Source organism: Melopsittacus undulatus, chromosome 1 (genome assembly GCF_012275295.1).
Source record: "Melopsittacus undulatus isolate bMelUnd1 chromosome 1, bMelUnd1.mat.Z, whole genome shotgun sequence".
Taxonomy (NCBI): domain Eukaryota; kingdom Metazoa; phylum Chordata; class Aves; order Psittaciformes; family Psittaculidae; genus Melopsittacus; species Melopsittacus undulatus.
In genome coordinates, this window is record NC_047527.1 from 134,816,033 (window position 1) to 134,828,719 (window position 12,687).

The 12,687-nt window shown below is 37.4% G+C and overlaps 1 protein-coding gene across 1 annotated transcript in view; it reads right to left on the minus strand.

The window, feature by feature from the left end:
• The window catches only part of LOC101881597 (ubiquitin-conjugating enzyme E2 E2), a 206,667-nt gene that overhangs the window by 182,639 nt on the left and 11,341 nt on the right, over positions 1-12,687 (minus strand). The window contains exon 3 of the mRNA XM_034067852.1: positions 10,954-11,004. Coding sequence (XP_033923743.1) covers positions 10,954-11,004 — 51 coding nt within the window. The remainder of the gene's footprint in view (positions 1-10,953; positions 11,005-12,687) is intronic.

A 12,687-nucleotide genomic window follows, 5' to 3' on the forward strand; every position in this document is an offset into this window, starting at 1 on the left:
CTTGCAGTGCAGGAGGTCGTTATACTTGAATCATGAATTTAAATCTGTTTTACACTACAGTAATTCCAGACTCAGAGGAGATTTGAGTAAATTATGTAATGCCTATCAGCTAGGCAGTTTCCCATCCCAATGATACGTGTGATCAGCTGACCTTATTCTTCAAAAACTACAGTTTACAAACTAAAAAACCAAATAAAACCCAGCAAAAACACAAACAACAACAAAGATGCTCAAACTAAAATTCAGTTAATGCTGGACCAAAATTCCAAATCGTCCTCTTGCGCTGATGCTTAATCACTGTATTGACAGGCTGTTGAGGAATGTACTCCGATAACCAGGATTATAGTAGCTGCGCCCACAATGAACCACTGAAATGCCATATTAAGTAGTGCTTCTTCCCTTCTAGGCAGCCCAGACATGAAGGGAAGAAAGAAACTTGAGTCATCTTCTCTAAGAATTTCCAGCCTTCAAATGTGCAATGACAAGTGACTGAAAAGGTTTACAGCCATTTTTGATTTGACACTTCACTTTTGTAATGTGCATGCTCTGTGTCAAAGTGTTTTACTGTTCTTCCTGCTACCAACAGGACATTGCCGTGAATGAGACATGCCAGTGAAGCAAGCCTTCTTTTATAAATATTTTTATAGATTGACAGGTCTTATTTTATCTGTAACAGAACACAGATAAGCAAATGGTTAATTCTGGGGGGGCACGTTGGGTGTTGGGTTTTCCCCCCAGTAGAGCTGGCTGTCTTCTCTGAGCCAAACTACGGCAGATCTTAAACAATATCTCAGGAAAGAGTCAAGGCAAAAAAACTGCTCTTTGTACCCTAGGCACAAAGTAACTCCAGAGGATTGCTTTTGGCAGGCAACATGGCTGATTGCATGCAGGAGATGGAAGAAGCCACACTTGGGTTTCTGACCCAGACAGCAAAAGCAGTCCTCTAGGATGGGAGATGCAATGCCAAAAGGTACACTCCCACAAAGTGTTTTGAAGGAGCAACCCCAAGTATCTACTATGATGTCTACTGCAGAAAAAATAAATTATCCCTGTATAACATGGATCAAGGCTAACACTTCCTCAGGAATCAAAAGCTAGACACCCTTCCACACTAAGTCCAGACAAGAATGCCCTTCTTTTCAAGCTATCCAACAACATCTGAAATAATGGGAATGGTCCATTCTCATGCTAAATACTCAGTCAAAATTCATGTGCAAACTTCAAGCCCAGTTAACTCCAACAGTTTAACTCAGAGCATTTAACAAATCCCATCCATGTTTACTTTATGTTACTGGAAAAGGTAGCACTGCATTGACCATGGTGGTTCTGCTGCTATTTTTCCTTGGAACCACTGGCTGCAAGCCCCAAATTTGAAACTTCCTTTTTATCCTTTTATCCCTGATTTGCAAAGCTAAATGCCACAGCCACGAGCTTAGCAATCAATTATTTATCTCAACAAATCTGAAATTGCATGTCAGGCAGACATCTAATTTTTCAGTCATAAACTTGTCTGAAAACAAAATAGATTACATTCCATCCATCCTCTTTTCAAGGGTTATGACATACTTAAATTTATAAGCAATACATGTATTTATCCTCTTTAGGCTACCCAAGACACCAAATAGTGAGACTGTACAGCATTTTTAAATTCTCTGGATCACGTTTATGTGATCCATTAAATGACCATATAGTTGACATCATACTAAGTGTATTGCAATTATCCACAAAACCATAAATAAAATAAACCTATTTAGCTCTGGCACATGAAGTCCCAAAGACTTCCTTCTTATGTATAAACAGACTAATCATAAACTAGGGTAATAAAACATTTATTTGCCATTTGAGTATTAGAACACCTTAAAATGTAAAATAAATCCAATTTGTTACAATGGGTTTATATGCATTACCCATATAATTATGATTGATGCGGAAGATACTTCCCTAGTGTCATAGAAAGAAAAGAATTTTCTTCAGCAATTTTTAAGTTATAAGAATGATAATAATATCTATTAGATTTATGATGCATATTTTCAGTGGTGATTACTGTCAACACCTCCCAAACAAAAAAGTTAAATGAAACATCAGCTAATATGCAGAAATAAAAAGCCCTCCTTCACCAATAACCTAAAAGGAGGCAATCTTTTTGGAAGAATTAAACTATTCAAAATTTCCCCAGTGAACATTATTTTCTGAGAAAGAAATTCCATCATAAGTCACTGCTGAATTTTGTACAAAAGTCTGTCTACAGCCAGACAATCCAGAACAAATGCCTTTAAAATCTCTGCATTTCATAAAAGTTATACCAAATTTTAAATGATTAAAATTATAATAAAATAATAAAAACAAAACAAAAAAAAGCCTTGAGAAATTTAAGCTTTGTTAGCTGCGTCAAGTGTTACTCAAAGAATAATTGATGTAACTGTGTACCATTTACTCTTCAAATATAATTCAGTCTCCTAAATTAAGCACAAACCCTTACATTTCAGTCTTAGCTACACAGTCATCATCTTGGCCTCCACAATCTTTACAACATTAAAAGGCTAAAAGTGTCAAGAAAGAGTATTATCCCTCACCTATAGTCTTCTCTAGGCACAGTATGCATCTCAAGTTAATAAAGGCCACATAAATATGGCCTTTGTGTGGAACAGACAGTAAATTATGTATTTAATTACATATTTCTCCTAAAACCCAGAAACAGTTGGCTCGCTATTTTTGTTAACATTAATCAAAAGAAACTTCAGATTTTGGCATAAATTTGACTATCATATAAAAGTTAATATTTAAAATACATAATGTCTTACCACACAAACACGAGCTGCCATATGTGAGGCACTCACTGCTAGGCATGGTTTCTATTAAGCTGATACACAGTAACTGGCTCCTTTCCAAGCAACATGGAAGTATTTAAAAAACCCTGTTTAATCCAATTCCACAGCTTTGAAACAAAAATAAAGTGCTGCAAGAACTGTTAAAATAAAAAATTAAAAGCATGTAAATAAGTGAAAAAATAAATTGTCAGTGAAAAATGAAAACAAAGATTATTTCAAGTAGATATCTTAATTGTAATTAGCAACATATTAGAATCATGTTTATGATACGATTCAAAGCTGCAGGCAATTAAGATACCCCCAAAAGCTTGTAACAAAGCTGCAAATGTGTAACTACAGCATAAATAAGTTTTATTGCACACCAAGAAAGCAGCACCCAGATCAATTTCATAGTTTGTTTCTGAAACACTGTAAGGCATGCTCTGTTACTAGTTCATGACTTTTTAGTCTTGAAGTGCAGCTTTTCTGCCAGGAGATTTTGGAAAACAATTTTATTAAATTCAGACTATTAACTGTAAATCTGTGCACATTCTGCGTATACAAAGTATAAAAGATGAATTAGAGCACTGCCTTAGATTGTCATATCTATGTAAAACCAAAATGAAAGCAGCAACAAGAAGGGAGGGGAAAAAAGCACTCTAAAGGAATAAAGTTAACAGCTGTTAAAAAGATGCAGAATTGTGGTACTGGAACTGAGAAAGATTAGGGGTTTCTAATAAATTTCCAAAGAGAGAGAAAACCACTATTTTTATTTTGGAAGGAACATGAGGTACACAACGGCATTCTGGAAATAACATGAATTTGTCAGATGCTTTTTAAAAGTTTTCTTAAAAAGGAAACAAATTTTAAGTATTACATAGAAGATCAGAGTTCAAATTCTGATGGGTGTACTGAAAACAAACAGCATTAGACACTTCTGAGATTGTGCCATTTGTTTAAGGGAACAAATACTTCATTATCAGTAATGCTGTCAGTCCCAGCCAACAAAGTAGCTACTATTTTCTCCAGTTATTCAATAATTAGTAACTTACTAACAGCAATGAGTTGATAATAAAAGCATGTTTGTTAGACGATTATCATAAAATGGCAGCAACTGCTTGTTCAGTGCAATAGTACCTACTATAGTTATACTTACAAATAACTGTGCTTTGTCAAATTTCTGTAAAGAAACTGGTCCATATGCAGTTTTATATACAAGACATTAGTTTACATTTAGAAAAAGAATAGGAAAAAAACCCCACAGAAATAGAGAACTAAATTTAAGAGCTACACGTCTAGGTATTTCTTTGCAAAGGCTCTGAACAATGATGCAAAGTTTCAGCCAGGGTGGTTATGTTTCCCTTGTTGGCAAGCAAGGACTGTTTATTTAACACACTTTTAAGGTTTTCTGGGGGGAGAGGTTTTTTTCTGGCATTTTGTGAGGGCTGTATTAAAGAGATTGCAAAACAAGCATATATTTTGTCAGTTTTATGTTATAAACCAAATTCAGGCATGCAGGGGAAAAAAATCAACCAAGCAAACCCCTCAACTTTGTTTAGCCATGTAGGAGAGGGCAAAAGAAATGTCAATGGAAAGTAGTCTAAAACAATCTGATGCTGAAAGCGCTGAGGATTCTGCTTGTGCTAGGAGACTGACTTACAAAGACCAGCTGCAGCTCAGTATGAAACCACTGGAAGAAAATTTCATGATTGCCCATACTAAAAGCATCAAAGTGTTTGTTTTTACCCTTGTTACAGTCCGCCACTCCACCTTCCCCACACTTGCAATTTAAACTAGAGCTTTAGTAATCTACATTAAGCACATTGCAAATATCACGTATCCTTTCCATGTCTTTTCAGGCACTTTTCTGCCCTTTTCTGCTTCAAGGCATGTGTGATTATTACGATCTATCCTTATGCCCCAATCTCCACTCATTTCCCTGCTTTAGCTCTCCCATGGGATGTGCTCTGGCATCCCCCTATCCTCCCAAATCTATACTCACACAGTGCTCGCGGAAGTACTCTTAGTTCTAATATTATTTTCTCTTTTACTCTCCTCCTGGCAGAGAAGTTGTCAGCATTTGAAAACTGGGGCAACTGGCAGAAATCATGTGGAGGTACTGTAATGCTGGGAAGTATTAATGGGTATTGTCAGCCAGTTCCTTACTTCATCATCACTGAGTGAAGTTGCCAATCCTGGCAAGCAGCCAGTGGCAGGCTCCTTTTAGTGCATTTTTTCCTTCCCTTCTGATCTTCATGAAAGTTGCTAAGGTTTCTAGGCACCAACACCCGCAATACATCCCGAAGCTGTGAAGTGCTGGATGTAATCAATCCTAAAAGCATCCACCACTGCAAGCAGAATTGGAATCAAGTAGATATCCTGAACTTTTTGTCCGAGGTACCTCAAGGTACCAAGGTAACAAATATAAAACCCCAGCGGTTATATAAACATGCAATCCAACCCAAGTGATAAAATATAGTATAGTTGCTATTACAGAATATAATCACAGTGTAATTGTTGAAGTGCATGTTTTTGGGATGCATTTTTTGCCTTTGAAGCAGAAAGGGAATCAAAATTAAAAAATTAAGCAGTTGCAATAAGTGCTCATACATTTTACATTCATTCTCATCCTCGAATGTTGATCCATCACAGATTTTAATATAACAGGATTCTGCACATTCATGTCAACCACCTCTATGTGTGTCTTTTGGATTAAGTTTTGCTGTTTGCTGTAAATTCTTAAGAGGCCTAGCTGGGCAAAGATAAATACATTTTTCTGTGTCACATTTTCTCTAGAAAGTTATAGAAAACAAACAGCAGATCAAAGTAAGCCTATACAGGCAGAAGGTAAACTCCATGGGTAACATAATGTAATGGGAAGAGAGCCCAGATTCATACCAAGAAGGCTGGAAATGCTTGTGAGGAAAAACACTCAAAGCAAGCATTCCTTATTCCAGTTTTCATCCCGCTCTCACATTAGCATCATACGCATCACAGTTGTGTGCCTATGGCAACAGACTGATGCATCCCTAACTGAAACAAAACCACTGATCACAGTTCCTTTTAAAATGAAAAAATATAAGCTTCTAGATCTTGAAGAGTTTTTTTTCCATTTGAATTTTGTACCTATGTCCTCCTAAGATGAAATTCCTATCAGAAGAAATGGAACTAAGCCTTTCTTTAGCCAGAGGAGCCTGTGCATTCTGTGCAAGAGTAGAAAGAACCCAACAGCCACCTAAAGGTAGTGAAATATAGTGGATACTACCTAAGCAGACCCAGTGTTACTGAGGAAGCATTTATTGCTACCAAAAATCATTATGTAAACTCTCCTTGCAAACCCAAGGAGATTAACTAAAAGAGAAGCAAATTTCGGTTGAGCAAATTGCTTTAAAAACAGAATCCGTCCAGCACTCAAGAATAACTGTTTTTGCATTTGGAAAAGGCATTGCTCACTGCTTTCTCCAAATATTTTTTTCACATTTATTTAAATATTTTAAGCAAACACATACAGCCAAAATTATTCAGCCCCCCAAGTCAAACTGGTGTTGTAAGCATATGATCTGAAAAACTAAGGCATCTCTTTGCTCATGCTGGAAAGCTATGTGAGTTTCCATATGCTAGAGTGTATGTGTGTGTACGCATAGGGAGGAGGGAAAGACCTCCTTAACAAGTTCCTCAGGTGAAAGGGAAGGAAGGAGACTCAAGTAGGCCAGGCCAGCACATTAGATACTTGCTGCATCTGCTGCTCTAGGTAGCCATACTTCTATCTCTGCACTGTAGAGCAAGGCTGACAATCTTCTCCCTCCCAATCTTCCCATGAAATTGTCCTAACATTTGTTTTCTGCTCCTGGCACTTGTGCTGTCTCCTTAACTTTAAAGTAGCACTAAGCAAGAGTTTAAACAAATGGTCCAAAGAACAGTAACTTAAATTTATGGAATTCACGTTATCAGAGTTATGAAGATCCTAGATTCAACACTTCAGCAAAAACAGTCAGAGTGATACTGAACAGGAATGTTGGACTCCATACAGTCAATAACACAAGAAGCATTCATCAGGCACGCTGACCTCTCTCCCTAAGCCAAGATGAATAATTTGCCATTCCACTTGGCTCTTCTGTACATTACCTCAAAAATAACTGTGTTTTAAGTCTTTTCAATGTGATTAGTTTTCACAAGCAAAATACTAAGATGTTGGTTGTTTATCAACTCTGTAGATAGTATAAGAAGCAAGGAATTAAATGTAATGATTCCAAACTAATAGAAGAGATAAGACTACACGCAGGGTTTTTAACTGATTGCTCTGGAACGAGAGCCAGTCAATTTACCCACTAAGCTGCACAGTCCTTTAAAGTATATTTCTGAGCCTTAAGCACCGTCCATATTCCTACGGGAGGAAAAAATGTACAACACAAAGGAACTGCAATAAATACACAGGAAAGAGAAGAATGGTGACAAATATGCTAGAATATTAAAAGAAAATATGAAGAAAATAGGTAACAACAGTGACTTAATCGGAAAATTTTGAGCAGTTACTCCAAGTGGTGTCCACAGAGAGCTGCTATTCACTTTGTGCTGGCCCTCCTTGTTTCCAGCTGCTAAGTTCACATTGAAAGAAGCTAAAAATACGTGAAATACTTTCCAAATATTAGTTTCCCATGTAAGCAATTGGTATAAGTTGCCACAGAGATGTTGCTCTCTTGCCAGTGAGAAGAGAAATACTATACAGTGCTGACAATAGATGTAATATTCTAAGAAATCTATTCTCTTGGACAAGATAGAGTCCAAATGTGAAAATTTGAAAAGGCATTATTCTAGCTACAAGAACTCCTGACCATTCCCCTCTTTCAGCAAGTCAATATATGAAAATGACACTTAAATATGAGGGGTTTATCACCAGTGAGAAAAGGTATACTCTGCACTACTCAGAGTTAAAGTATGTGCAACATTTCTAGCAATCAAGCTTTGATATTTCAATGAGGATAAAAAGTGAAGAGTAGCAAATGCCTACAATTTAAGTATACCATCTCCTGACAAAATTTCACTATGCTGAAGTGATATGTGACAATACAAATGTACCCACTTAGCATTCAGGACTCTCCTTAACAGTAAATTGAGCTTTATGAAAAAGTAACTGGGAGGGAGACAGAGGGATGGGACACAACAATACATGCAGTTCTTCCTGTTAAATATGAAGTATAACAGGCTTCTTTATGACATGCCTTCCTCCAGGAACAGCAATGATTACACTGCTCAACTCCCACATGCCCCCCAGCCTGACTTTCTGACTTAGAACATCATACATCCTCAGTCCTGAGAAATGATCCAAAGTTTGTGGAGTCAAGAGGACTCTTGCAATTGCCCAGAACCTAAACTACAGAATAGGAATATCTATGGAGGCAGACAACTCGAATGCCTTATAACATTAAATCTTCTTTTAAAGCCAAACATGACAGATTTTTTTTTTTATAGGAACTCTGAAATCCACAGCTTTCCACAGTTTTGGAAATATGCTGCAAGTCACAGCAGTGATAATCTGCCAATTACAAGGCATGTGTGAGCAAGACTTTTTTTGTCTCCCAGACAAACAAGATTATACAGCCTATTCTCTTAGTGGGGATGAGGCAGGGGAAGTGTTAAGATTGCAGCTGAAGTGGAAGCTGCAACTCCCTTGGAGATTGTACTGACTGTGTAGCCTATCGTACCATTATAGGATGCTACTGTACTACAGTTACTGTTCCACTTTGGGTTTTTTCCTGAATGAGACAAACCTAAAGCTCTGGCTTGCTGTAGTTCACAAAAAGACTTGCAACACACCTTAAAAAATTCCACCCAAGTTCCAATTCAGCTCAAAACCCTGCTTATCAGAACTTTTTAAATAAACGCTTAGAGGGTATTCTTGACTACTACTGTTTTTCTTCACATCTTCTGTGACATTTAGTTTCGGGACTTAGCATAGTCCTATTGCCCAATCATGATTTATTTTATATGTAAAAGATGACAAATAGTGAAGGTAAGCTGGAATCACAACCATTTCAAGTAGCTACATCTGTAAGGAAATCTTTGAAATATGATAGGGTGTTGTTACTAGAAAAATCTAACAACTCATAAAAATTATCTAGATTTCACTAAACCCAGCAAAGGACATATCAATACTTTAGGGTAAGAGATACTGTACTATAAAAGCTTGGCTTGTTTTATTATGCTGAAGAATCCTGTCTGGCTGATGTATTTATTTTGTAATATTTAACTATAATAGAAAAATAGATGAAGTTTAAATGAAAACATTGTTTAGACTATGTCAACAGAACATAAAGCTAAATGAAGTGATTCCATATTTACTATGAAAACATTTGCTAATAGTAAAGTTACTAACGGTTATTTATCAAGATCACAACATGAAATAGTTCTGCATCTTAAGAACCATGTTAAAGCAGCAGACACAAAGTTCAGTGTAATTTTTGATTCTGCAGAACAGCATCACACAGTGTACTTTATAGTTATTTTATCATTAGCATAAATAATTAATAAAAAAAAACAAACAACAAAACCAAACAAAAACTGCAGAGGAAATCTCCAGCTCACTTTTTATGTTTGAAATCCCGAGTCACCACAGGGCTTTCCACTCGGACAACCAACTCTCACTTTACACTTGCTAGCAACAGGAATTCAAACTAACATATCTGGTATACTGAAACAACTGCTCTCTTATAAAGGGAATGATTCAGAAAACTAGAACAAATGACACTGCCCTGAAAACTATAAACCTCTAGACTCAGTTCATAGACTTACACATTATTCTACAGTAGACTGAAGTTTTATATTCATCTCAGCAAATCAATCCACTAATAGGCATCAGTCATCAACACTGAAGTAAAATCTGCCATTTGAAACAGCTTTGATGTGATTGAAGACTCACACACAGTCATAAGTATGACAGAACAGCTTAGCTATTAAAATGTTTTATCTGGAAAAGAACTGTTCATCCTAATTGACTGAAATACTCTTTGAACACTATTACTGCAAGGCTACTTCACTACGCAGCACTTTAGTATGTAGCCACTTGACTTATATCTTGAGATTCAGCACAACCATATCAAATCTTGTTAGATTATCTTCTCACACATACTTTTGCCAAGAGACTGAAACAATAAAGCTGTCATTTTTACTACCAGTTGCTTAGTTAGAAACTTACTGGGATTAATTATAAGAGCTGCATGCAATCAGCCATTTCTATCAATTTTACTTTTTACTGCACTAATAGAATGAATCCTACTAACCACATCAGTTGAAATAGGTTTGCAGGTCTGGATGGAAGCTACTCATCTGCACTGAGCCCAGCCTCTCACCACGAGATATGCAGTGGCAGGGGCTCCTTTAAGCAGCACTGTGCAGCCCTGGCCCAGCTCCAACACTGACCATATGTCAAGCTGACAGATAAGAAGCACGAGACAGCCATCTAAAAACAACTGTATACTGCCCGGCCACCAGGCAGCAAGGGTTTCTAGGCCTACCTCATTACTCATTTCAAAGCCAATTTTAAACACATCAAAAGTAAACAAACCTGACCAAAAAAAAAAAAAAACCAAACCACAAAACAAACCGAAAGCAAAACAAGCGTGAAGTCATTATTAGAAAGGCTGTGCTGTGATAAACTCCACTTTAGGAAGTTTCCACTGAATAGCATAGTTGATCACCAGAAGCACAGTCAGAAGATTAATAATACTTTGTGCCTGTAACAAATTCCCTTCTCCATTATATTCACAGTATGTTAACAATTCACGATAAAAAGGAATCAAACATAGCAGCAACTGTCACAGAGATTAGACTTTATAGAACCAGACAAAAGGCTATTGATTTAATACCTTAAATGGAGGGTGATTTGATTTTTACCCATATCTATTAATGCATCATAGGATTCATCAGTTTTTACCATCACTTCTGTTACCAGAAAGTATGTTACCATATCAGTTCCCTGTGGGTAGGCAAACATGTTATCTATCACAATATCATATCTATCATGTTCCAAAATTACTAAGTCATCAGCATGAAGGAATAGCTAAAAGTTATTCCAAAAAATTATGCAGTTTCTATAATTCTATATAATCCATTTCCATATTCCAAATTAATTAAATCCATGTGAACTTACCTACAGTTCGGAGGAGGGTCTAATGTAATTTCTGCGAGTTCTTTCTGAATCCTTAAAACAAAAATATAAAAATCAGGATTTATTTTAAATTTTTCATAAAGCTGTAATTCTTTCAACTTTATGAACATTCCTATAGTAATCAATAATAAAATATAATTTTTGCAATTTCTGATGGAAAGCTGGTGCTGTAAGTTTTCATGGAACTGCTCAATTAAATGTGGAAGTAAAAATCATATATTTTCTGAAAAATGATGCTCCAATCTGACACAAGTTGTGCCATGACTAGCTACCTACAAAATCCCACTTTTTCTATAGGTCAAGGTTCTCTGCTCCATTGCTCACACAACAACTAATGTCTCATTACTCTTCTTCTGTATTTCCCCTCTGCCTACATGTCTCATAGCTCTTACTGTTCACAATATTTAGCTTCTTCATGCATCTCATACTGGCAGGGCAAAATAAGCCAAACTCAACCAGACAGTTATCTCTCACCCTCCCAAAAAAAGGCCATCTGGGCCTCTTCCATAACTTCCTTCTAGGTATCAGGGGGCTGCTATCAGGTGTCCCCAGAACCAATCCTCAAAGGGAAATGCTCCAGCTCCGTGGTCAGATTGCAGACGTGCTACTGGACTTGCTCCAGTGCGTGCCTTCTTTAAACTGGGATGCCCAAAACTGGGTAGATACTGTTCCAGATGCAGTCTAATGAGAGCTGAGTAAAGGGAGATAAATCACTTTCCTCTCTTCACTGACAATGCTCCTGTTAAGACATCCCAGGAGGCAGTTAGCCTTTGTTGCTGCCTCATGGTGAGCTTGCCAGAGTCCCCACATTCTTCTCAGCAGAGCTGCTCCCCAGTCTGTACTGTTACCAGTGGTTAGTCCTTCCCAAAGCCCATGCATGTGATATTACATTTGGCCTTGTTGATTTTCATGAGTTGCTTATCAACCCTCTCTTGGCACCTGCTGAGGTCTTTCTGAGCAATAGCCCTGCTTGTACCAACTGCTCCCCCCAACTTGCTAACATCTGTAAAATATGGTCTGCCATATCCTCCAGGTCACTGATGAAGACATGAAGCTGAGCAGGTCCAGTAAAGATCCTTGAGGTACTGCACTCATTAGAAGCATCTTGCTGGAGCTCTTCCTCCAGGCAGAGCGACTCCTTTCTTAAGGATTTCTGAACATTCCCACAGGCTGATGCTGACATGCTAAGTCCTTGAAATCCTGATCGCTGACACATCTAGCAATACGGCCTCTTTTCCCTTATAACAGCATCTGTGTAAGAGCCAGTATCTCGCCCTCTGAAGACATTTAAACATGCAGAGTAGGAGTCTATAGAGTTCCAAAGGAACTTGTAGCTTACATTTCCCAAGGACTTGCCAGAGTATGATGCCATAAGCAGGGCTGTGATGGCCACCTTACCTATACACTATGCCCAAGGCTTTTTTATAGGCTGTTTCAGTGCAAAACCATAAACAACTGGAAGGAGGACAAAAATCAATTCAATGCACCCTCAGTATTTTCTTCTTGCTTTCTTCACAGGATTTCACATATGGAAGCACATTGCTATCCCTGTTATTCCCTACACTAAGAAACAAAATCTGCACAATAACAGTACTCAGATTCCCAAGATATGTGCTCAAACCAGATTACAAGACATTCAGGCCTGTTAAAAATGACTGCCACCCATTTTGCTTATAAATACAGGCAAATAAAATGTTTTAACAAAATAAGCAACCA